This window comes from Charadrius vociferus, unplaced genomic scaffold (assembly GCF_000708025.1).
Source record: "Charadrius vociferus isolate BGI_N301 unplaced genomic scaffold, ASM70802v2 scaffold323, whole genome shotgun sequence".
Classification (NCBI taxonomy): Eukaryota; Metazoa; Chordata; class Aves; order Charadriiformes; family Charadriidae; genus Charadrius; species Charadrius vociferus.
The window spans coordinates 1,205,733-1,232,358 of NW_009647692.1; the positions used below are offsets into that span (position 1 = coordinate 1,205,733).

A 26,626-nucleotide genomic window follows, 5' to 3' on the forward strand; every position below is an offset into this window, starting at 1 on the left:
ACCTTGTAATAGTCAGCGGATTTAAGAATTATCTTTAATTTGAAAACGGTTCTAAAATTTCCTTAAAACAGTCATACATAATACCAATGAACTAATAACTCGGGCCAAAATTCTTGAGCGCGTCCCGGCAGACCGCGGCATTCTGCGTCGGCAGTTGCCTTGGCAGCGCTGGGCTGCGTGCCGCCGCGCGGGCTCGCTTCTGCCTCGCCGACTGCAAGCACAAACCCGATTTTGTAATGTGTGAATGTCCACATGTTGTCTCAAATTGGAAATCAGCTTCATGATGCCACCTCCATCATCTGGCTGTCCTGCTGGTATCCACACGTACAGCATGCTGTGAATAGTTTATCCCTCAGGGAGTTGCAGTTGCCTTCCAGTGTTCCTGGCCCGCTGGAAGGCACGAAGGGGCAAACCTCGCAGGCAGGGGAGTGGTGGAGGGGAATTCTACAAATGCTCATTGAGAAAGAGCCTTTAAAACTTGATCAAAAATAAGGCAGTAATATATTTATGTTAAACTTAAAATACCTGTCCTTAGTTAAAATCACCCGTTTCAGTGCTTTACGGGTCGGTATCCTAAGGCTCTATGGTTCTGTAGAATTTCTCTCTGTTGCATACTCTCTTTCGACAGCCGGTGGTTTCATGTCCAGGAGAACGGCTGTCCAGTGATAAAATCTGTAAGAGTTCCTTCAGGATTACTTTTACTTTTTATTTTCACCTTGCCTGCAAGGTTGCGAGAACCATTCAACGTGAGACGGCATCCTTCTCCCCGAGCACGTGTGGAAAGCAGGGTTAGGGCGCTGCGCAGGAAGGAGGGGATGCCGTAACCTCAGGAACTGGTGGCGGCTCTCCCTCCCGGCACACGCGTTGTGTAACGCTGCAGCAGCACATCAGCCACACGCCCTCCCGCTCCGAAAGAAACCCGGGAGGGTTTGGGATTCCCCTTTTGTCCCCTCTCCATGTGCAGCCTTACTCTGCTGTTTTGCATACCTTGTCCGGGAGTATAAAATGCTTTGGCCTCGCAGGAGGGCTGCAGAGCAGGAGGGCTGCAGGAAGGGAGCTCCGAGAGAGAGGACCGTCTCCCGGCAGACTCGGGGAACTCTCCCACAGGAGAGCGGTGAGACAGCGCTGTGCCATTCCTTTCCTGCAGCTCACAAGTGAAGGGATTATGTGGCTAACTGTATTTTTTTTTCTTGTATTAGGAGTGAAGTGTTGGAATCAGTCTCCTGCTTTATTTCCAACCTGTCCTGCTGCTCTGAAGACTCGATCCCCCTCTTTCTGCGGATTTAAAGGTTTGTGCAGGTAACAGGTGATATTGTAAACATTATTTAAAGAACCCTGTCTGTGGAGAACACAAAAAGCAAGCAAGTTCTTACTCTCATTGCCAGTGAATCGAAAATGTGAGTCTTCCCTCTTTTCTTTTTCTTTTTTTCTTTTTATTATTTTTATTCTTCTTTTTATTTCTACTTTCTTCCTCTTATTTTTTATTTTTTTATTCTTCTGTTTTCTTCTTCTTTCCTCTTTTTATTTATGTATTGGTTTTCTATTTTTTCTGGTTTGTATTTGTTTTTATTTTTTTCCTTTTCCTTTCTCTTTTCTCTCTTTTCTCTCTTTTCTTTATTTTCTCTCTTCTCCCTCTTTTCTCTCTTTTCTCTCTTCTCTCTCTTCTCCCTTTTCTCTTTTTCCACGTGTTTTACAAAAAAAATTGCATCATTTTTTATTGCAGAATAGTAATTTAGATTTGTTCCTATTTTGTAACTGTAGAGAAATGCTTATTACACACTATTTCTTTTACTTGATGTAACAGAGAAGTCCTAATGCCTTCCAGTTTCTGCAGAGGTCGTTGAATGGATTTCTTTTCTTGTGTGATTTTACAGCAGACAGCATCTTGGGACCCTGGCAATATAAATTTTGCTTTTACTGAAAAAGCAATATAAATAACAACACATAATTTGCATCAGGAATATGTGTCAATGGGTATTTTCTTTCCTTATCTTTAATTTTTTTGAAACATCAGGGTTTTATTTCTGTTATGTACCAGGTTCAAATGCTGAGGCTAATTCTTCTTCACTGAGCGATTTACTGGTTCGCTTTTTTTCTCCTGTCACACCTTCCCTGGTGCAAAAATCCAGGTTAGGATCAGAAATTAGCATAAAATGTATGTTAAAATGAACAGCTTTAAACTTTCTACATCCTTATATAAATGCTATATATTACATTCAAATATGTGCTATGCAGATACATGTCTGACAAAATACAGAGATCAGAATCTCAGAATTCCTTTTGTCTCTGGCAGATGAATACATCGCAAAACGTTTTGGTGAATTTACAAACCAATTCTTTTTTCATTACTATGGGAATAACACAGCAACCTTTTACATCCCTTTTCTTAGCTAACATATAGTGATGTGAATTAACAGAACATTTATTCACACTTAACGACACTGAACTTAACCCGCCCCAAGTGTCAAGGCGTGTTTTTCATAAAGGAAAGTGCACATGTGTTTTTCTTAGACACTGATATTTGCTCTTTGTGCACCTGGGGGACGTTTGAAATCTCTTGCCAGTATTTTTGAATAAGGCTTGGCTGCAGCATTACACCGACAAAGAGGACTGTTAGTTTTAGTATCACTACTCCGAGTCAAGCAATTTTCATTCTTAAAAACAGGATGTTAATTACATCAGATCAGTTAGTCTGGTGAGATTCTGAGCCCTTTTAAAGGGAGTTACTTTCTTAGTCAAAAAGTGACCTCGTTGTTATTTTCCCTCCTCAGAAGCCTTCTCACATCACATGAAACAAGATTGCAGCACTGTGAACTGAAATCATAAATAAAGCGTACAAAATGCTGTGCCCGTGGCAGTTTGTATTCAAACCTCGCGCTGTGAAGAGCCGGTCTTCTGAAGAGAAGGATGTCAATAATAACGTGGAGAAAAATGGGAAGATCCATGGGTAAGATCTTTGTCTTTTAATGGCTTTCTAGTTTCTCTTTCATTTGAAAAGGAACGATTAAGTGATGTGGGGTGTGGAGAAACCTGCAATGTGTTTGCAAAGCAATGATATTAACCAAAGAACAGTTGTCCCTGGGGGTCACTGGGTGGTGTTGACTTGGAAAGGTACATTTAGGCTTTTGTGTCTAAATTATGCAATCATTAAGGAAAGAAATCATCTTGCTTTCTCTTTCATAGTTCTAAATTTATTTGCTGTGCAATGATGGTTTCATATGTGCTAGGACTTAGGAGGCATGGGTGTGCTATAAAAATTAGAAAAGTGATTATCAGCGCTGAATTTAAGTTGGTAAAGTATTTCTGTGATACGATTTGTACAGACACTGTAAAAAAAACTGCGCATCTGCATATGCATATTAAATTTCTCAGTTTTCAGGGTGTTACTTATTTCAGTTTTCCATTGCATACCGTTTCTTTCTCTGCCCATTCCCTGCCCTCTCCTGACATTGCTCAAAGGAGTTTACATTCAAATATGAAGACAGGTGAGGCTGACTAGTGGAAGTGGGAGATCGCACACGCTCTGCTAGCTGAAGCACGTCATTGCCCTCTCCAAACTAAGGCTTTTGTTTGGAGTTTGTGGTCTGGATGCCTCTTGGGTGGTTTTGAGCATCTTCCAAAATGTGATATCCAAATTAAAAAGGAGGAGTTCAGAAAGTAAGACTTAACGCAGAAGCAAAGGAAATGAATATAAAAGCATATTACTTGCTTAATGGGCTGGAGACTGGACCTAGCTGAAATTTTCACACGTTTCCCTGAAGGTTTCAACCTCTTTGTTTAATTCCTCTCAGTATTTTCTGGCCAGATCATAATTGTACAGATGACCTTTGTTTAGCTTACAGCAACGGTACTCAACCTTTACCATTCCGGGCCGTATCTGTTGTTTTCCTGCCCCCGTAGTGATCTGGAAAGGGTGATTGTAGCTTTACTATTGACTTCTAGTCCACTCCACCCCTCACGCTGCTGCGAATGGTTGGCTTATTGACCCAGTACATCTTTCAGAGACGGCTCTCAGCATTTCCCTGCTGATGCTGCAGGTAAAACTAACAAAACTAAGGACATTGCGTTATACTGAATTGTCTTTCTCTCTTTTAAAGCTTAGAAAATGGTGATGCCAAATTATATGATCTGAACAAGAAGCAGATAGAGATGCCACCTATCATAACTTCAGGAAAGGCCAGTGATGGGACAGAGGTCTGTTTCCAGCGTCATTGTTTGATACTAACGCTTCACACGGGTTGTGCTTACTGCTCAAAACTGCTCAAAGACCTCATGTGAGGACTAACTGTGATTACAGGAGGTTAGGACTGCTCTGAGAGCTTTGGATGAGATATCTTTTCTCAACAAAAAGGAGCTTTGGTGAGAGTTAAGGAAAAGGGTTGACCCGGTGGGATTGGGGCGCCCGCATCCTTTATTCGCCTTTGAAAACCCGGCCTTTAGTAATGAACATGTTCCTTCTCTGAAATTGTCTGGTTCACTGTTTTCCTGAGACTGTGACTATTGTGTTAAGAGACCTTATTGAAATGTAAAAGGTGTTTGCAGTGGCAGATATTGTTTGATTAGTACAAAACACTTTTTTTTCCCCATTTCACATCGAAGTGTGGATTAGGTCAATAGTTTTGTACTCAAATGAATAAATATTCATGTTGGGGAGAATCACATTTATACCTAGTTTCTTGAATTTAATTTGAAGCATTTAAAGCAATAAAGCTTTAAGGTGTTTAATAGGTCTGAAGACAATATCTATTTTTATCTTTTCTCTCTCCAGAACCCCTCCCAAAATGGTATCAAAGCTTCAAACCAAATATCAAGATGTCCAAGACATGTAAAAGTAAGAAACTTGGAAAATGGATCCAGTTTTCTCGACACACTACACCTGACAGCAAAGGAGGTAAGATATGGAAACCTGGACAGTGATTTTTCATAACTTTGGAATGATACAGGGTGTAACATTGGTTTTTGACATTTTATTGTTTTTCAGGTTATCAACTGCCGGACCAAAGCCTGCCAAGGGGCACTCATGACCCCAAAGGGCCTGGTGAAAGGTCCTAGGGATGGGCCAGTTCCACCGGCAGAGCTTTTACCTCAGGCACTAGACTTTATCAAGCAATACTACAATTCGTTTAAAGAGTAAGCCAACTTTATCTTCCTTTTTGCTATAAAAGTCCTCTACCTCCCTACCTGTCTGTGAGACTATAGGAGTGTTCGGTTTCTTCACAGCTATTGGTAACTACCCTGTTACATAGCATGCACTCAAAAATAGGTAAGGACTATTAGAAAAGGCAAATAAACCTATTGCTGCACTTCATATGCTATATCTGCCAATCCAAGATCCTGGGAATACAGGAATGGACTCTGTTCAGTGCATTCCTCAGCCCCATTCCTTCTGAGTGTCTTAAGTTATTGTACGTTTATAATAAGCAGCTCGGTTGGGACTCTCTTACAGAATGATACCTTCTGTTTTCTTAACATTGGATGTTGATGGGAATAGCTCCTGCGCAGATCAGTCTTAGACATGAGTAATGTGGATAATGCTTTTTGTTTGTGCTGTTCCAAGTATCTCTTCTCTGTGTTCTCTTGTTCTCTGTTTTGATTCTCAAGGCTTTAGCCAAAGATTGGAAGGCCAGTCTCTTGCTTCTCAACCTTGCTCTGTGCTATCATCAACATAAGCTTACTGAGCATGCTGAGAGGGATGCTCTAGCTTCAGAAGAGAGGTTTGTGTTTTCACAAAAAACGGACGTGGTTCGGAGGGATCTTGTTGCAGGAAAAGCTGGAACATCTGGTTGAGGTCCAAGAGTTTGCAATGACATTTCACGTGACCGGCTTTCAACTGACAATTCAGTGTTTGCTTATCCATTATAAAACATTATGAAACTTTCAAAGGGACTCAGCCACATAATGGCTACTTCTTTAGACACTTTGAACTCTTCTACAAAGCTTTCTTCCCCTGAATCTTTCTGAAAGTCCCTGTCGTACACACAGGCTGTACTCGCTTGCCAGCGAATTACATTTGCACATCTCTGTGTTTCTGCTCGTGGCTATTTGATCACATTGATTTACACTATCTTACGTGCTTGCCCTTGATCTTTCATCTTGTTGAAAATGTGAAAACTCTCAGACAGTGCAGGCTATTTTCATTCTGTCTGTAGGCCAACAAAACAATTTTTGTCTGTGCTGTGATAAATATTTCCTAATGTTTTGACTTCATTCTCTGTTATCAGACTCAAGAATTTGAGAGTTGGTTTCCCTGACAAAGGAATTGCTCAGCCCTTTTAGGAATGAAAATCCTACTTACTTTGGTCAGAAAAGCTGTGTCGCTGTGAAAATAATATAACTTTGACAGTCACTATAATCCTACTTTTGGGCTGAAGCTAGCCTGTTCTCTGCTTTTCGTTTGCTTGAATTCGACAATTTTTTCCAAACTACTCCAGAAAAACCAAATTTAAACTGAAAACGTACACAGAAAAGCTGTGATCAATCCATGTACGCGTTAGGTGGTGAAAGGATGGTGTCGCTACTTAAATTTCTAGTGTGTTAGTTTCTTCATTAGGCTGGTAAGCTCTGTCGCTTGCTCTCAAATAAGGACATTTCCTAAATTCTGAATCCATGAAAAATTCTCCGCAGCAGTCCTCAGTCGGAGTGCTATTACCTAGAATCCCCCCTGCTTTTTGATAAAAACTGTGGGGCCGCAGACTGCTGCAATAGATAACGGACACGCTTTGGGGACAGAAGTGTGGTGCAGCAGAGGGGAGGTGGGGAACAGATGATGGTGACTTCTCACATCTGAAGGACAGCAAAAGTGCTGACTTTGTGAGGTAATGGATGTTTTCATAAAGGGTAGAGTATTTTATGTTGACCTTCATCCAGAGAGTGTAGATTTATAACAGGAGCAGATTTCTCAGTGTTTATCCAAACTTGCCATATCTCAGCCTACAGAGATGCTGATCCCCTCCCTGGAAATTTGCTCTACCCGCGTTCTGGCAGATAAAATCAGCGGTGTAGGTAGAAGTCTTCTCGTGCAAAAGGATGCTCAGAAGCTTTATGGCTTCAGCAATGCCTGTGCTCTTCTTGACCCCGAACATAAGGAGAATGTCTGCATTTTAAATCAGTTCTAAGTAATGAAATTCTCATTGTTTCTTTTCGTGGCTTTTTCCTGTTCAAAAGGCCAAAAATAGAAGAACACCTGGTCCGAATGGAAACAGTGACCAAGGAGATAGAAACAACAGGAACCTACCATCTGACAAAGGATGAACTGGTCTTTGCTGCCAAACAGGCCTGGAGGAACGCGCCTAGGTGTATTGGGAGAATCCAGTGGTCCAATCTACAGGTAGGCTATGAGTCTAGGTATTATGGGCCCAATAGGCATCCACTGTAAATCTGAAGAATGTCCTTTGCTTTGGTAAAAGATGCCAGTTGCTCCAACTGAGGAATCCTTCCTGTACATATCGTAAGATAGACATTTTTTTGTAGCTCTCTGCTTCACAGTTGAATGGAAACATGTGTAGGAGTGCTGGTGTAGGAACCGAGTAAGTTGTGGAACCAGGTGCATGTTGTGGTGCTTGGAGGATTGTTATGTGTGAAAATGATGCATATAAGAACAATAAAAATGAACCTTTCCTAGTGGAGCTACAGTTAGATTGAGAAATACTGATTTTTCACTTCACTTTTAGCCTTAATCTTTCCTTTCCTTAACTGCATAAGAAAAATAATGAGCTTATGTTACTGTTTCAAAATCAGTTTTTTTTCTTTACATTTCTTTTGGAAACGTACAGGTATTTGATGCACGTGATTGTAAAACAGCGAAGGAAATGTTTGAGCATATCTGTCGTCATATTCAGTATGCCACAAACAATGGAAATATAAGGTAGGCCTCTCTTATTTCATTTGAATTTTAAACAACAAAAATCATGTCCAGATCTTGATTCAAAACTCTACCTAAGACCTGAAATGGTCTATCTAAATATTTTGACAACTAGTCTCTGCTCTTAATTCTGTACTTATATGTTCCTCTTGTGTACCATCAACCATTTTGAGTTTGTAACTTTGATGGCTGATGTGGCAAAACCCTTCATAATTCCTGGGGCAAAAGAGATTTGAAGATTCAAGAAGGTGGGTGGAGAGGATGAATGATTTTATTTCTACTGATGCTTATTTTAGAAATATAAAATAATTGCTGTTGGTAACAATTTATGTCTTAATAATTAGAATGCGTTTGATGTGGCGCAGTGGTGTAATGGGATTTGATTTTCTCTCTGGGCAGATCAGCCATCACTGTCTTCCCCCAGAGAACTGACGGGAAACACGATTTCCGTGTTTGGAACAGCCAGCTCATCCGATACGCTGGATATCAGATGCCAGATGGGTCTATTGTAGGAGACCCTGCCAGCGTGGAGTTCACACAGGTACAGCTCCGAATGCAGAATCCTGACTGCTTTCCATCCTGGCTAACCCGTCTGTCCTGCTTTTCCTTTTTCTTGCGTGTTTATGCAGAGTGGGAGGGAAGTGTGGCAGTGAGGAGTGCATGGGATGTTCTGCCCCACAGGTTCTAGGTGCAGGCTGAAGCCATAGTTTCTTACAACCCTGATGTAAAATACTCCCCCCTCTCCCGGAACAGGGTGAGCTCATGCTCCCCTTAAGTCAGGGACACAATCGGTACTCGAACAACACGTCTTGGTGTTGTTTGAACGGGGAAGATAATCTTTATCACACAGAATTTAGCCCAGCAAGTTTTAGAGGGTTAACATTCTTTTGCCTTCAAATCGAGGGGGAGGGAAACCAAAAAAACCTGAACCATACCTTCTTTACAGTTGTGCATTGAGCTTGGGTGGAAGCCGAAATATGGCCGCTTTGATGTAGTTCCACTCGTTCTCCAAGCAAACGGCCAAGACCCAGAAATATTTGAATTCCCGCCAGAAATTGTCCTCGAAGTGCCAATGGAACATCCAAAGTAAGCACACAAGATTTAGATAATTGCATTTTTGCCTCTGCCTCACCTCGGCAGGTTATTAGCCTGCGCCTGTGGCAGTCATTTTATGAGTTCTTTGGTAGGATGAAATGGTGGTAAATTGTCCTGAAAGATAAAATCCTTGTTAGAGCAATGAAATGAGATGTAAATTAAGGGAGCCAAAAGCATTTTTGTTGGAAATCTTTTTTTCCCAATCTTAAATGTGCAGAATATTAAATATTCAGAATTTAAGAAATCTTAATTTCTTATGCCGGTGTAATACACATATGAAATATGGCTGCACTCATAACAAAATGTTTATTGCCTTTCCGTCTGTGTTTTTCTTCATGTTTGTTTGGGATTGGCCTGCGGATCGCAGAGCTCTGTAACACTGTTCTGCAGTTCCTTTAGCAGGCAGTGACACCTTACCGCTCTGTGAACGAAAACTGTTATGGGCTGTTGCAGACCGCGCTTCGTGGGTCATACTCTCTGTCTTCCTGGGCTGCTCTGGTTATCGCCTAAAGGAGGAAAAGACATGTAAAGTAATAAATCAAAATGCTCGTTTACCAGGTATGAATGGTTTAAGGAGTTAGATCTGAAGTGGTACGCGCTGCCTGCTGTCGCCAACATGCTTCTTGAGGTGGGAGGCCTGGAATTTACCGGGTGTCCTTTCAACGGCTGGTACATGGGGACAGAGATAGGAGTGCGAGACTTCTGCGATGTGCAGCGGTACAACATCCTGAAGGTAATCTTCTGAAGTAAAGGTGTGGTGATCTGAGAAGGGAATGAACGTGGTGGGTGGAGCGTTTTTGAAAAAGACGTGCTGTCAGTCTTTGCTGGGATGGGTGTTGTATTTGTACCCCACACTTCAGTGCTAATCAGACACAATGTCCTGGCTACTGTGGGTCACCTTGAGTTTCTGCCGAGATTATGACTGCCAGATTGTATGACTGTTTTTACAGTGTTCTGACAGTATCTGTTCCAAATACCTGCAGAGAATGGTGAAACTGCAACTGTAAAAAAAAATAAATTAAAAATGCCGTCCCCAGGGAAATCTTCCCCCATTTTACCCTGAGTCCTGCTGATCCAGGGCTTTGGTCTCTGACTGTACGTTTCTCAGAGGTATAGCTATGTCAGTTCCAGTCTGCTGCTGACAGGGCAGTGGAGTCCTGGTGGTTCGCTGCAGGTCTTGGTCACCTCGCCAGTACAAATTAATAATGATGCCTTATAACCAGATGCTGCCCCTTTTGAAACCATTTGGTCCAGGAGAGAACCACCCCCACTTTACCAAACTGGAATAGCTTCAAGAACCAGAACTCCGTAACTCAAGTTTACCTCTAATCTCAAGTGCTTCTGCTGCCATCACTTTCCCCAGTACAAGACTGACTCTTCCCCCTCCCACAATACTTTTTCCTGCATGTTAATGTGGTGAGGTGGAGAAATCATGAGGTCAAAATCCCACATAGTAAATTTGCTTTTCCCTTTTCTCTCTTTTTCACGTGTAGGAGGTAGGAAGAAGAATGGGGCTGGAAACAAACAAACTGTCATCGTTGTGGAAAGACCGGGCTGTTGTCGAGATAAACGTGGCTGTGCTTTATAGCTTCCAAGTAAGTCAGCGAGTGTGGTATCTGGAGAGACACTGAATATTGTGTCTCCCTTTTTCCTTTCTCATATAACAGCTTTATGCAAATATAGTGCCGGGGAGCAATGCTCAGGGGAGGGTATCAGTGTGATTCCAACAGAGTTATTCTGGATTGACACCTGGGAAAGTAGAGGAATCCACATTTCCTGTTGTTGCCCGAAAAAGATCTCAGGTGAAGGCAGAAAGGAGAGAAAAAGAAAAGGAAGTTACAGGCAAGATTGTTCATCACGTGTATCTAGGTGTCAAAATCGATGTAAAGCCATTGGATTATATCTTTTATTTACAATTACAGTTTATTTAACGTATCATAACAACCTGAAAGGTAGGTAAAAATGATCAGAGACTTTCCAGCATGCACTCCCCGTCCTGGAGAGGTAAAATGCTGATGTTGGGTTTTTTTGAAAAAAGGATGTAAGAGTCCTTAATCAAAGGTCCACCTTGGTCTGTATCTATATAATAGTTACTGATAGTAATTATTTCCCAGCACTGTATAAAGTCCTTGAAATATTAACCAAAGCAAAAGGATTACTTTAACTACATCAGGAAGAAGAGAAGAATGGTCTTTTTAATGTATGTCTTTCTTGCGATTATTCTAGAAACAAAATGTGACTATCATGGATCACCACTCGGCTGCAGAGTCCTTCATGAAATACATGCAGAACGAGTACCGTGTGCGAGGGGGCTGCCCGGCTGACTGGGTGTGGATTGTACCCCCTATATCGGGGAGCATAACGCCTGTGTTCCACCAGGAGATGTTGAACTATGTCCTCACCCCCTTCTATTACTACCAGGTACATGTTTTCAAAAAAAATATGATTCTAGTGGTCGACTTCAGCAGTGCAGATGATAGTGTGGGACCTGAAGAAGTCTGAATGAAAAGCCCTGGTTAATGAAAGTTCACTAGAGGTTGAGAAACAGCAGGCAATATGTACTATCCTGTGGAAGGTTATGTTAGTTCTGTTGAATTCTCAAGCTGTAAGTAAAATGCAATTTAGTGCTACAGAGACTGATCTCGTATTGGTACACAGTGGTTTGTATGTACAGATCCTATTTAATCTGGCCCTTTCAAAGCTATACAAATTGTGCATTTATTATTTTACATTTCTTACCTGAAGCTTAACATTTTCTTTTTTAAAGGTGGATGCATGGAAAACACACGTCTGGCATGATGAGACGCGGAGGCCAAAGAAAAAAGAAATAAAGTTTAACGTCTTGGCAAAGTAAGTTGTTCCAATAAGAGTCTTCATGCTTTTGTCCAACTATTCTATTCTTGTGGGGTTTCTGTTCCACTTTTTTTTGGAATAATTATTACAGTAGGGACCACTTTGCATCATAGACTCACCTGTCCCCCAGGTTAAGGAATATTCATATCTACGATTCTTATTCAGGGCTGTCTACAGTGTATTGCTTCTGAACAATCTTCCAAGGAAAAACCATGCTCAAGATCAGTCTTCCCTACCTTGTTTGTGAATCAATCTGAGGGGTTTTGTAGCTATATTAAAAATGATATTATTTTAATAAAGAATGTGTTAAATATTATTAATATAACAAATATATTAAATTTATTAAATATATTAAAATACATTAAATTATTTTAATATATTTAAATTATTTTTTTTTCTCAGGGCTGTACTCTTTGCATCTTCACTCATGCGACACACAATGGCGACCAGGCCCAAGGTCACTGTACTCTATGCAACAGAGACCGGGAAATCGGAAACACTCGCCAACAATCTATGCAGCTTGTTCAACTGTGCCTTCAACACTAAGGTAAGAACGTATAAATCATCCACACTAAATGGAGAAAGAAGTCTGGCTAGTTTTATCAGCTTCTGCAAGCTTTTTCATTCTCTGTTTTGAACATTCAGTAAATATAAGTTGGACTAGAACTTTGACTTTGTATTCATTGAGCATAATGCCTTGTACATTTGGTCAAGGGCCACCTGGCAATCACAGAGATATCTAATGCTCGTTCTTATGTCTGCGAGCAATTTCTCATGAGCTTTATACCTTCCAGATTCTGTGCATGGATGAGTACAACATCTGTGACCTGGAAAAAGAAACGCTTCTTTTAGTGGTTACTAGCACTTTTGGCAATGGAGATTCTCCAAATAATGGAAAGGTAATATTCACCTCAGAAGTATGTATGAGCCTTAACTCAAAGACTGAGACTAAAGACAACCCTTTCATTTGTCCTGTGTACTTGAGTAAGATATGGATCGGGACTCACTTCTCTTTTAAATCAGAGAATTTTTCTAACCTTAAGTATTTTACACATTTTTCTACAGACCTTGAAGAACTCTTTGCTCACCCTGAAATTGCTGAGAAAAAAAATCAGGTGAAAATACTTTGTTGTTTGGTTTGCATGTGATTGAGTCCTTTTGCATTTCATTTAGCACAACGCAGTGATCTTATTTTTATCTCCTTCTGCAGATATGCTGTGTTTGGTTTGGGGTCCAGCATGTATCCAGAGTTCTGTGCCTTTGCTCATGCCGTTGACCAAAAACTGGCCCAACTAGGGGCTTCTCAGCTCGCTCCAACAGGTGAAGGAGATGAACTCAATGGGCAAGAGGAAGCCTTTCGCACATGGGCAGTCAGCGTGTTCAAGGTGACAATATAAATAGTTAGCTCATATTTTAGTTCGTCCATTCATTTTATCTCAGTATTCACTCGCATCCCATAAAAATGGTGAAAAACGAAGGAAAGCAAACATGGATTTATATCTGAATTTCAAACTCCTCTCTCTTCTACTGCTTGCCTAAGTTGAAGAGGGACCTGGGCCCCTTTTCTATTATTTTTTAATATTCACATAAAGTTCAATAAAACCTTTTGGATAGTGGGATGCTGAGTACGGTCAAGGGTGGTAGCATCAGACATCTGAATTTTGTGAAGTAGATCAGGTATTTTAACTGTGCTGGTATAGAAGTGGAACCTTACTGAGCTCAGTGCACCCCTATAACATCAGTGAACTCAAAAGAATCAATAAACAATAGCAATCTGTGAAATGGGTATCTCCCCATTAGCATTACGACAATGCTAAGAATATAATTTTTACCGTGAATTTTTACCTTTTTTTCTTTTTTCTAGACTGCCTGTGACATTTTTAACATCCGTGGGAAAACCAGTATTCAGTTGCCTGAGATATATACCTCTGATGAAAGCTGGGATCCTAAGAACTACCGGATAGCGCATGACTCTCAAACCATGGACTTGGCCAAAGGTATCGCCTCCCACCTCCCGCTTCCTCTGTCCCTTTTGCTTCAGATAGGTCTGAACTTGTGAAGGTTTTCTAAGAGTGATGATATCGGTCCTGTTAGATGATAGAATTCATGTAATAAAGTACAGTGCTCAGAGAAAACGGACATTGGTTTACATCACACAAATCATGATCTTTTCCAGTGCAATAACGTGAGAACACAGACCTGGCATACAATTTGGCAGCCCCAGAAGAACAAAAGCTGAGATGAGCTACTTTTAGGCAGAGAGGGCGTGCGTATGGGGCACATCACTGACTACAAGTATATCGCGTTCTGGGGCGAGCATGGTTCAGTTCTTTTCTGCGTGTTATTTGAAGACATTTTAAACAAACCTAATCACAAAATTGCCATGAGTCACGTCCTCTTTTCTCAACAGCACTTGCAAACATTCACGCCAAGGATATAATTCCCATGAAGCTGAAATTCAGGCAGAATCTTCAAAGTGTAAAATCCAGGTATGATACCTCATTCTTTTGAGTGTTGTAATACTATATTTAACTAAAATCTTAAACATTTGAAGGGCCATGTTATAAACATCTTCTCCCTGCCGTTATTTAGAAATATATATGAATTTTTTACCATCTTTAGTAGAAGTAAATCATTATCACAAGGCCACAAGAATATGTACAGTCGCAGCTGTGGTTGAGGTAGGAGCTGACTTCCCAGCAGAGTCTCTGGGAGTGTCGGGAACTGAGTAACTTTGTGATACGGCCCTTTGATACCTACTACACATGGAAGGTCACATGTATGGTCCCTCTCCCTTGCTTGGTATGCTACATGTCAGGCAAATGTGTACTTCATTTAGGGGGAAAATTGCCCCTTAGCATGAAAAAAAATAAAGAAAAAAAAAAGGACAGAGTACAGCGCAAGAAACTGCTGCATTCGGTTGTGCTGTACTGGACAGATCAGGCAGCACTTCAGCGTCTTATTTGTTTTGACACAAGTACTTCACATATCTGGACTATTATTTGTTTAAGTCTCTGTGAAGTACTAAGCTGGTCTGCTAGTTTGGCAGTGGACACCAGTGAGCCCTTGCCAACTGTCGCTTCAGATTTAGTCCTTTTCTGTGCAATTCAAGGGAAATCCTGTCGACGTAACCAAGATCTGTCTCATCTCTTTTTTTCTATATCTAGTCGTATTACCATTCTAGTTAAGCTTTCCTGTAAGACTAATCAGGAAGTACACTACCTGCCCGGAGAACACGTTGGGATTTTCCCAGGCAACCAGCCAGAATTAGTGCATGGCCTCATTGCACGTGTCAAAGATGCCCCTCCAGCTGATCAGACCATCAGACTTGAAACCTGCACTGATGGTAAGTTGGTTCTCTTTAGACAAAATAACAGACAATGTTTGACAGATTTCCCGTAAAATTCCTGAGAATTTTTATAAACTGAATTTGATTCTATTATCCTCTTCTTAAATTTCAATAGGATTTTGTTGATGCTTTTAGTTATTCATATAATTCTCGATTCTGATTTTGCATACTGTGGCGGTCCATGGCAACTTCACCAGTGTTCACGGGGTTATCCTAGGCTGACACTGTAATTTAGTTGCTAAATTGTCCATTGACCCCAATTAAATTAATCAACAGAGTTTGCTTATTGTTGCTACTTATCAGAATCCTAAAATAGATTTACATGTCATGACCTTCTTTTCTATCTTATTAGGAACAATCTGATAAATCATAGGATTCTGACAGACAGAAAGATGATTTCCTCAAATGAAAGACTTTTCATTTCAAAGTGGTTTTTTGCTATCGGGCAATTCTCCACATCAGATCCTCGCCTTACAAAACGTTTGAACCCTCACGTTAACCCCTTTTCAGCAGGGCCCTGTGGTCCAGACCTGCTGCAGCCTCGGCTGAAGTCGTATTTTGAAGGACACTGAGTTTTGCAAAGCTCTACAGCTGTCCAATGCCGCGGGAATTGCCAAGGGCTCTTTTATTTCCCTTATTTCCAGGTGGCTACTGGACAAGTGACAAAAGGATTCCAGCCTGCACGCTCCCCGAGGCTTTGACATACTTGCTTGATATCACTACTCCACCCTCCCAACAACTGCTAAAAAAACTCTCCCAGCTGGTAACAGCGGAAGGAGACAAAGAGAGACTGGAAGTTTTATGTCAGGTGAGTGTGAGGGCTGGATTTGCGTTACAAGTGCTGTGTACCGGACCGTCTGATGCCCTTTCCCTGGGTAGCAGAAGGTTAAGAAGTTTTTGTAGTGATGGTGCCTGATTCTTATCCCTCTGTTACATATTCTGTGTGGTTGTTAAACCAACCGCAGTGAGAGAAAGGGTGCTCTCGTGGCTCAGCTTGAGCGTGGGAATCGAGAGACTTCTTCATCTGATGTTTCCTGTGGGGTTCTGGGTGGGTCACTTTGCCCGCCCATCCCTCTCGCCTGCCGCGCGGTGGTTTCTGCTGAGCCACCGGTAAAAGACCTCACAGTTTGCAGGTGGAGGGGTTTTGGGGGGGCTGGTAGATAGTTTTGTCAGTGTGATGGTACCATGAGGCCAAGAGGGATGTCACTGTAAGTAACCAATGACTCCTGGTAAGTGCTTGCTTCTCCTGCTGGGTTCAGCAAGGCTCAGCAGGTATCAGGACCGGGGCCCGTACGGTTTTGTGGCTATCCCATAGCGGGGGGCTGAGAAACAGACTCTACCTCAGTTTCTACATCCCCGCTGAGAGAGCTGCTCTCTGGGAAAACTAGAGCGAGTATTCTGTACTTCTGTTTTCAAAAAATACACAATTTCTTGGGAAAGGCCAGTATCGGTCTAGGCAAAGTTTTGAGAATTCTCTGTTGATTTGCCTGCGTATTTCACTGAATGTAAGGCGGGAATCTTAGTTACAAGTGACATTTCAAATATCCCTGCTCTCCTGAACTCAGCATGGCCTGGTAACATTGTGATGGTGGCCTTTGGCTTTCAGAGCACGGAAGAATACAATAAATGGAAGTTTTACAACAGCCCGAACATCCTGGAGGTCCTGGAGGAGTTTCCTTCTGCTGAGGTCTCAACAGCTTTCTTGCTGACTCAGCTGCCGTTTCTGAAGCCCAGGTACTATTCCGTCAGTTCCTCCCGTGACATGACACCCAGAGAGATTCATCTCACAGTTGCTGTTGTAAACTACAGGACAAGAGGTAATGAGTTGTTGCTTTCATTTCTCTCTTAATTAAATCGGATTTAGGCTACATTGTGGTTCAGAAAAAAACTGTGTCCGCCATATGGCACGAAGCAAATCTGTAACAAAACATTTGTGTTGTCATACGTGCAGAATAGTATACTGCCGTGCTGATGTTCATACTGTGTCAGGATTTGCTAAAATCCTGTGTCATCATCAGTGTAACCTTGTTTTATAAATCATTACTAGATACACACTTATTTAAAAACATAATTTTGAGTATAAACTGTGCTTTTTGAAAAAAAAGGAGAGCTCTTGAATACTGACAGAGGTGTTTTCCTTTGCTGTGGTTAGATGGACGAGGGCCTCTGCACCACGGAGTTTGCAGCACATGGCTGAACACAGTCGCTCTCAATGAAACAGTTCTGTGCTTTGTACGCAGGTGAGTGTATGACAGAGAAAAAGGAAAAGAAAGAAAAAAACAAAACCAAACCAGCGGTGCTTAGTTCAGCTTCTTCAGTGTTTCTTTCATTGTTTGCATATGATTTTCAAGTGACTGGTGAGTGCCAGTGGGAATACTGAGCTTGAGGAGAGAGGGAATTCCCTGTTTTCCAGAGATGAGATCCTTTACCATGTCTTACCTTGAGTAAAATCGTAATTGTTAGAAAAATCTGAAAGAATTCTATTCATTTGACACCATCCCACTGTCAGCACACCCACTACAGGAACAAGCAACAACCGGCCTCAAGTTAAGCCTCATTACTGTTTTCAATTTGGTAACTGGGGCTGTGCTGCTTAAAATCATTCAGGAAACCGAGATGTCAGTCCTATGCGAGTTACCTAATTAAGGTGTTTTTGCATTTCAGTGCTAATGAATTCCAGCTGCCCAAGGAGCCGAGCAAGCCGTGCGTTCTGATCGGCCCCGGGACGGGAATCGCGCCCTTCAGGAGCTTCTGGCTGCAGCGGCTCTACGACTTGGAGAAGAAAGGTACTTATGGGGATTGCCACAAGGGGGAGGCCGTAACTCGTCCAGCAGCAGAAGACACCCCTAACCCTCCACACAGAACCGCTACGGGTGCAGACACCCGGAAACATTGGCCAAGTAAACCCGAGGAGGTTGGTCATCCCAAGACTGGTTGAACACGGCACTGAAAGAGCGAATCCGTCCCGCTTGAGACTGTTCTGGTGGTCTTGAGGTATTTGGTCACTTGGAGGGAGCAGCCTGGGTGTCCTTGTAACGACTATCTGTCCCGTGACGGCCCCAGGTGCTCACGCTGGGGCCAAAATGTGGAGATGAAACGCTTTGGCCTGCCTGTGTCAGCCCGTCTGGGGAACCTGCTCCTACAGGGCATTCCACATAGTTCTCCAACGACTTGGGCAGGTTCAGTCCTACTAAGACCCTAAAATCACCAGCTGTCACACACAGACACACACGCTCTCCTTCTCAGGTGTGCGGTGAGGAAGGCTGGTTAGAAAATAGCTGCAGAGGCAGCTGTACGCAGCTGGGTACTGTGACAGCAGCGTGGGGAGGGTCCTGAGAGATGACGGCCTTACCAGGAAAGACAAAACACTTTCCCATGTTGGTTTCAGGGATCAAAGGTGGTGACATGACATTGTTGTTTGGCTGCCGGCAGCCAGACATGGATCACATCTACAAAAAAGAAATGGAGGAAATGAAGAGGAGGGGAGTCCTGCAAGAGGTCTATACAGCCTACTCCAGACAGCCTGGCCAGGCCAAGGTAAGGCTGGCTCCCTTGGTCCTCGGGGGTTGGCTCCTGTCCTCCAGGTTAAGATTTGGGCTCTGTTTAACACTGTTCTTTAAGAAAATGGTAGCGTTTTGCTTCAGCGTGTTGTGAACAAGTGACAAAAGGCCCCACTCCTTCAAAAGAGAGGAGAATCTCACTGAGCGCTTCAGCACGAGCAAGAAAACACCGAACCCGCACTGCCGTGGGGAGGCGTCACAGGCACAGAATCAAAATTTAGGTTCAAACAGCCTTTGAAACTAGAAGCTGAGACATTTTCAGAAACCTTAAATTTTGCAGGATTTGATTACAAATGAGTTGGCTCCGGCCATTTGTCACCGTCTCAGTGACACAGTGACCCTGGAAGTTGGTTTTGGTTAGGGGGAAACTTGATTGGAGAAAACAACAGCACTTAAGCTGTCCTCTTTCTAGCTGTGCCGCTCTCCTGGCAAGTTTGGAGACGTTGGCAGTTGTAACTGGTTCTAAAAATGAAGAGCCGTAGTCTGCTGTAGGGTAATTGGCAGGGAGGCCCAGCCTCCACATCTGAGGCTTGTAAAGACGGCATGAAGACATTTTTCTTCTTTGCTGTGGTGCAACACACAGCTGGAATAGAGAGGGCATTGAGAACCTCACTGCGTAGCCCCACGTTGAACTGGGAAAAGCCAATAGCCAAAGTCGCATTAAGAAACCTTCTCTAATGATCCTTTTCCTGTTTCTAAGGTCTATGTTCAAGACATTCTTCAAAGCAAGTTGGAGACCAAAGTGTGCAACCTCTTGCATAAGGAGGAAGGGCATCTGTATGTCTGTGGAGATGTACGCATGGCCAAGGATGTTGCTCAGACTTTGAAAGGGATGCTTGCAAAAAACCTCAACCTCAACGAGCAGCAGGCAGAGGAGTATTTCTTCCAGCTAAAGGTACGCTGTGACATACGAGGCATTCTTTCTAGTGTTCCAGGACGGGTCAGAGAAGTCATCAAAGTCACACTCAAGATCTTGTGGGCTGCCGTGGGTTGCTGTGGGCTGCCATGAGCTTCTTTTCAGCAGAATGCACAAGAAAAAAGCTTAAAGCGAAGAGCTTAGGCCACCCACTGGGATTTGAAATGCAGCGTTTCTGTTTGGTCAGGGTGTAAGAGTGACACGGCATCTTCTCTTACGTCTACCGTTGTCCCCCGTGTCTCCCTTTGGGCATTAGCTCTGCAGTGTGTCTGGAACATCAGGAGTTGGAGACTTTATTGTACCAGTGGAGGAAAGGGAGTTAAGAAATTAGTGGCCGCGTCAGTGAAAACACGGTGCCTGTGTCCGCTGCTCTGCAGCGCTTGTTCTCAGCACGGCGCCCGGAGCACGTGTGTCGTGTCCAGAGAGGTTCCTGTCATCGGCAGTGATGAAGGCCACGCTCACAGAACCAGCCATGCGAGCGAAAGGCTGTTCAGTCACTTAACTGTTGCACAGGGAGGAGCCAGCGGTGCCTCACTCACCTCTTGGGTTTCCTTTCGTTTTTTGCAGAGCCAAAAGCGATACCATGAAGATATATTTGGGGCGGTATTCCCACATGAAGTCAAAAGCGGTGTAAGAGCTCTGCAACCCACCAGTCCGAAAACGAAACAGCTTATGTTTTAGACAACACTTGCACATTTGTTGTTATTTTGCAAAAGCGAGGGGTCAAATCCTCTTTCTTATACATGGTAAATCACACACGTGTGTATGGTTGTAGGATTTGACTTTTAAACCTCAACCTTAATTAAGAAAAATATTAAATTTAACTTTTGTTGCTATTTATTGAGACTTCTTTTAATAGATTATCTTAATAGTGAAGATGCAAATTATTTTTTTAATACTGTCTATGCTCGCTAGTATAAATCTATTTTTTGTAAATACAAGGAAAATTTAGAGTTTTTTACTGTTTAAGCTAGAACTGAAATCTTTTTTTGAAATGTATTGTTTGTTGAGTTTATTTATATCAGATTGTTTTACTGTGTGTATTATATTCACTTTAAAGCAAGTAAATAGATGGTTGTGTCACACGCCTTGTTGAATCTGAAGCAGTATTTGCAAATGAAATAATAATACAGTGGTTGGTGAGTGGAAGTAAATACCTGCTGCGTACGTCTGGAATGCCTATGCGCGAGGAGGCAGGAGTCGTGGATTCTGCGTTATGGGATTCGGGTACTCGAACCTGAGTCATCGTTGTTGCAGAGCCTGTGGCTGGGAGGCTCAGAAACTTCAAAAGCACTTTGTACATCTGAATTCGATGCTCTGATTTACTTGATTTGTTTGTAATAAAAGATGCCTTTATATTGATACAAACAAGGTGGTGTGGGTTAAATGTACCTCGTTTTGCTATTGGCTTCAGCCCGAAAAATTAGGTGTAAGTAAGTTCCTTCTCAGGTTCCCGTGAAGCGGGTTGGGCTCCAACCAACGCTCCTTCCGTAAGTAAGAGCCCCTCTCCAGGAGTTACCCATTCTGCCCAAGATTAGGTATGCAATTTTGTTTCTGCCAGGAAAGTGTGAGTTTGCACCGTAAATTGTGAGATTGGTGTGCAAACTGCAAGAATATAAACCAGCAGTGAGAGCAATATCTTTTGCCCCAGTTAAATTTTGACTTTGGTTCTTTCTCTGCCTGGCACTTACGTCAGAGCTTTTAATTCCTCCTCTGAAATTAGCAGGGCTATGTGATCATGTTAAAAAAGTGTAAGGTGAGATTTTCCTGTCATCCCTTGTCTCCAGGAGCTGGGATCTGATGAAGGAGGAGTTGAGACTCAAAAGTCAACAGTGCCGCGTACGTACAGTGTGTTTCACGTGTGCTTCAGGACAGACTTAGGCATAAGATCACAAACACAGCGTAGGTGGAAGAACGTGGACAGTGACGGCAGAGAGCAGGAGGTACCACACAACAGGTACAAAGAGGGGAAAGGGCAGAGGAGGTTCCTGGCAGTTACGGAGTCCTGAGGGGCACCTCGTAGCAATATACCCCGAGTGTTACTTCATACTTTGTTTAACTGATGTCTTCTGATTTTAGATTTTTGGGGTGGCATGGAAACAGAACAAGGTAATTGCACTTTCCGTTAAGAAAGTTCTCAATAAGCCCGGGGCTCGCTGAGCCCCAGACTTCGAATGAGTCCAACAAAAGTAGGAAACAGAAGAAGTAAGTTCCGTACTGCAGAGTCCTAATGTGTTCTGTGCCTTTTTGGGAGGTGTGTCACTGCAAAAACCCATTTTCCATGCACGTGACCACACAGGTGAATTTCCTTACCACGTTGCTTTCTTTGTACCATAGGTGTCTTTTGGAAGTAATCACTTACTTTAAAGCATTACCATAATCCTTTGTAAACGCTTGCCTGTGTACTAAAGGACCATAGTTCACTTCCATTTGGAGGGTCAGAAACTCAGAGAGTCATATATAGTTATAGCGTTGCGAGCGGGGTGGGGAGCCGTCGGGTAATGCCATGTCCTGAAGACGTGAGACAGCACTGAAAACTGCCGGTCAGGGCAGCAAAGCGTCTGTTCCTTCTTGGCCCTCTGTCAGGTCAGAGAAAGGGGCACAAGTGTTGTGTGTGAGCTCAGAAGGTGCGTGACTCCCCGTTTGTATATACCCGTTGATGAGGCAAGTCTTAGTGGGGGACCCGTCCATCTTAATTCCACCACTGCAAATATTTCCCCCTAGCAGATAGGTGAGACAGCAGTTAAAGGAAAGGATTAAGCAAAGCAGAGATCGGCTTTCATTTTCAGTGAATTTATTTAAACCGGTCCCAACTGTAAGTTAACGTCAGTTGCAGCCCTGATCTGAAGCTGTGTATAATTGCTTTTTCTACAGAACTAAATGGGGAAGATAAAGTGCAGACGTTAAGGTCAGTGGATAATTATTCCATTCCAAGATAAAAAACGAAACTTCCTTAAAGAAACCAGATGCAAAATATACCTTTTAAAATCCTGAAGATGATCAGATCGCCTGCTCTGCGGTTATTAATGTGCTCATTACAGCCCCGAGTCAGGAAAGGATTTAAGCATATGCATTAGTTTAAGCACTTGAGTGCTCATTGCTGGAGGCAGAGGAACTATTCTGAGCTCAGAGTTACTGAGATGATTCTGCACCTCACTGACGGGGACCGCGCTGAGGGTCTTTCTGAACACTTTCTGAAGCAATTAGTGGTTTGTTTCATTAACGCTGAAGCCCAGCTTGCACGGCTGTGATGGGACTCAGCATCCAAGACGGGCCGGATGCTGAGGCACCGCAGTGCGGACCTTTTCCTCAGCCTGGTCCTCCCTGCCCGGAGAGGCGCCGCGCTTTGCCAGGAGCCGTGTCCTGCTTTGTTGGTGCTTTGGACAACAGGTTGCAATCGTCGGGCTGTAACTCTGGCCCGGCAAATGTCAAACTGTTCCAGTTCACAGCTGGTGGAACATAACCTTCATGCTTGAGGATGGTTTTGTTTTATTTTTTTTTTAAGTTAAACACCCTTGGCCTTCAAGTTTAGTTGAGAATTATATTCATTATTTCTTATTCTTCATGAAAGACAACAAAGCTCAACGTATCTTAAGCTTTTTATTGTTTGCATATGAAAAATCTAGATAAGATGGATGAAATGTAAAATTGCGCTTTTATAATGCCTTGGCCTTTTCCCCGCGGGACGGTACAATGCTGCCATTATTTTCAGCGTAACGCTGTTTGGCAGCAGCGTAACGTTCCCAGGATTAATTAACACACTGCAATGTCCCTTCCACCGAGGATAGCAAAGCAGCCCGTGTCTCCCCGGCAGAGCTTCTGTCCCACTCCACAGGTGAGGAGGTTGTGGCAGGACCTGGGGGCTCCGGGAGCCGGTGGGTGCGCAGCGCCGCATCTCAGCACGGTGCAGTGGGGACCTCTTGCAGAGCCTGTGGGTGACCAACCCTGCAAACCTGCTGCGGAGTGCCGATGGCGGACGGGAGACTACGGAGCTCCTGCCTCCCTGGGGAGTCGGTGGAAGGGGTCACGGTGGGCAGGAGGTGCCAGGTCAGGTCCAGGTGCCGTCAGGGCTAATCCCCGTGTACTGGCCAGGCTGCAGCGCTGGGGACAAGCAGGGGACAAGTGATCGGGTTCTGAGGACGGCCTGGAGTGGTACAGGGGTAGGAGGCGGCTTCTCAACATAGTTTAGTGCTTCAATAAAACGCAATGATGGAGTTCTTAGAGCATGAAATAACTTGACCCATCATATCCAGGAGGGAAAACTTTCTCTGATAATTGCAAACGGGCTCAGGGTCTCTTCAACGGGGCCGTCGGTGGGCGCAGGGACAGCTGCAGCTGCGATGAAGGGCGTAGCCAGGAGAAGGCAACCAAAGCCCGGGGGAGGATCTGTGCCAGAGGCTGCAGGAGCTACTGAGGACGCCGGGTCTGGCCTCTCCTTGCTCTTTTTGATGCAATTTGTGCAAGAATGAGAGTTACAGCAGGAAGACAGCGAAGAGCCTGGTGCTTCGGCCCGGGGTAAAAGCTGAGGAAACCGTTTGCCGGCTGTTTGTGACTGAGGGCCTCTTACATTTGACTTGTGAAAGGAAACGAAAGGAAGACACACTCTAGTCTCATTTGTGTCAGTGATTGACAGGTATTATAATGGAAAGAAAGCAAATGGGCTCACAGGCCATAAATTAACAAGTCAATCTGGTGACAGAAAGCTGTAAGCCACAGAGAGGGTGATAGACAAAAGCTGTGATTTTTACTTTTCTAATCTTATTTTTCTTCTTACATGAGCTAAACCTGAGACTGCTGTCACCCTTTGCTTCAGCACGTTATTCCGAGAGCTTCTCTGTTGCAATAGGATTTCTATAACCAGGGAAATGACGGGCAATCCCCTCCTGCTGCGCCCCTCGGGACGGGCGCGGGGCAGGGGAGGGCGAAGGGCCGCAGTGAGGACGGAGTGGGGACCTCCCTGCGCATCAGCCGACACGTCGTGGGACTGTCACCTCTGCCCACCCACAGCCCCTTCTTCCTCCACACCTCCCGCATTTTCTGGTCTTTTGAATATATTGCCCTGAATTCCTAACGCCCAACCAGGGGCAGTGTCTCCCCGTACGTGGAGAAAGGCGCGTCCATCTGGGACGTGGGCCATCGGCCCCTCCGGGGCGAACTCTCGCTGGGTGCGAGTGGAAGGGCCGTAGCGCCTCTCTCGGCTTTGTCCCTCGCCTGTCAATGTCCCAGGACCCGCCACCATCTGAGCCTATTCTGGGGGGGGTCCGCCCCTCCCTGCGCTGCCACAGCGCGACCTGCGGGGGATGGCCAACGCCTCAACGTCCTGCGAATCCTCCAGCAGCTCCTGCTCCACACTGTGCGATGTGTTAGTGGGTCACTGTGAAATCTGCTCATGTTTTAATTCAGCTTCGGGGGGGGGGGGGGGGGAGGGGGCAAACCACAATGCTGTAACACTGCTTTATCCAGAGCAAAGATTTATTCACTGAAAAGATTCCTACAGATCCAGAATTTCATTAGCATAGAGTGCACTCGTTTTTTTTCTTTTTTTTTTTTTTTCTGGTTGCATAAACTAATACAGAAACTGTTGTTAATACTAACAATTTTTAATTAATTTAATAGCAATTCTGGAAGACACTCAGTTGATAGAAAATATAAAAAAAAATTTTACTGTACAAAGTTTACATCACATTTGAAAAGAAAACGTGTCCATTTTCACCGTATTACAGACTCCATTTACATTCACTACTGACGTGTGGCTTTTGTAGCAGCAATGTACAGCCAGCTTCACATTTACAACTCTAATATGGTACAGACCTGCGGTGCTCCGCACCCTCACACCGGCACACGGGGGGACAGCGCCTGTGGCCATGGCACAACGCGACCTGCCCGCGTGGAGGGGTGAGAGAGCTCCGCGCTCTTCACAGCCGTACAGCTCCACTGGTTTTGGGCCACTGCCGCGTGTCTCACACCAGCTGATGAAAACACAAATCATCCCAGAGAGCCATCAGCCTCTCCTCGCTGACGCACTGGGCCCAGGAGGGTGGGTGGGTCTTGCTTTCGAGAGCAATTTACTGGTGTTAAGCGCAGACCCGAGGTGAGGTCGAATTAGAATCCCAAATCTCACAATTAAAGCAGGTTTTGGAGGCCACGCAGGGGCGGGCTCCCAGCGGGGCGCCAGGGCAGTGCTCAGCTGGGGTGAGTCTCCCATCGCCTTCAGCAGAGGGGCGGCGAGGTGGCGGACGCGCTGAGCGGGCGGGGAAGCGACGCAGCGCTGTGTCCGGAAAGTTTCCACAGACAGTGTTTGAATTACTCCTGAGGACAGTCATAGGAAGGACCAACGGTGATAGTTTTTTAATTATTTCGTTTTAATCACGCTGGCCATGCGGTGCTGGCTGCCCCCCTCCTGGCCAGTCATCTTACTGGAAATAACACTGAGGCTGTATTGCTTTCCCAGCACAGCGCATGCGCATCCGCACAGCAGCGCTGCCGCTGGTGACCCGGCGGGGAAACGCTCTCTGTCCGCAAGTTGGGCGACTGGTTCCCACCCTGAGGGGTTCCGGGTCTCCCAGGTCTCGGGACCTGTTTTATGCACTCAGAGGGCAGAAACAATTCGGCAGGAGGTGCTGTCCCCTCGGCCGCAGCGCGCGCCCGAGGCCGCTCAGAACCACAGGCTGCAGAGCAACGGCTGCGCCCGCGGCGCCTTCTGCGCGGCTCTACGGCGAGATGCAGTGACGCCTGCGGAGGTGTTGGCCGACGGGTCCCCAACGTCCCTGGTGCAAAGCAGCTCATTTCTCCCCACTTCAGGTTTGTGTTGTGCTGCTGTTATTTAAGCAGGGAAAACAACTTCTGCTTAAAACTGCTGACACGCAACATTATTGTGAGAGAACAACAGTAGCAAGTCTTGAAGAGCCCCGAGTGGTGTGGGTTAAATACACAGTAACGCTGGAGGGGGTTTATTTGCTTCATAAAGGTGGGGGAGAGGAAGGAGGTCAAGA

The 26,626-nt window shown here is 44.2% G+C and overlaps 1 protein-coding gene across 1 annotated transcript; it reads left to right on the forward strand.

The window, feature by feature from the left end:
• The first annotated feature begins 2,840 nt into the window (after positions 1-2,840).
• Positions 2,841-20,315, forward strand: NOS2 (nitric oxide synthase 2, inducible). The gene is made up of 26 exons (XM_009881448.1): positions 2,841-2,947; positions 4,098-4,194; positions 4,769-4,891; positions 4,982-5,130; positions 7,165-7,327; positions 7,773-7,864; positions 8,261-8,402; positions 8,808-8,947; positions 9,515-9,689; positions 10,450-10,551; positions 11,183-11,377; positions 11,724-11,806; positions 12,212-12,356; positions 12,604-12,708; positions 12,875-12,924; positions 13,020-13,194; positions 13,674-13,806; positions 14,220-14,298; positions 14,977-15,155; positions 15,803-15,966; positions 16,765-16,975; positions 17,311-17,398; positions 17,823-17,944; positions 18,547-18,695; positions 19,419-19,613; positions 20,202-20,315. Exons 1-26 carry the CDS (start codon positions 2,841-2,843, stop codon positions 20,313-20,315), a joined length of 3,477 nt encoding a protein of 1,158 aa, XP_009879750.1.
• Positions 20,316-26,626: the final 6,311 nt, after the last annotated feature.

Coding starts and splice junctions, on each gene's coding strand:
- NOS2 (XM_009881448.1), top strand. CDS start 2,841: ATGCTGTGCCCGTGGCAGTTTGTATTCAAACCTCGCGCTGTGAAGAGC. Junction 5,131..7,164: donor TACTACAATTCGTTTAAAGA/GTAAGCCAACTT, acceptor CCTGTTCAAAAG/GCCAAAAATAGAAGAACACC. Junction 17,945..18,546: donor CTACGACTTGGAGAAGAAAG/GTACTTATGGGG, acceptor TGTTGGTTTCAG/GGATCAAAGGTGGTGACATG.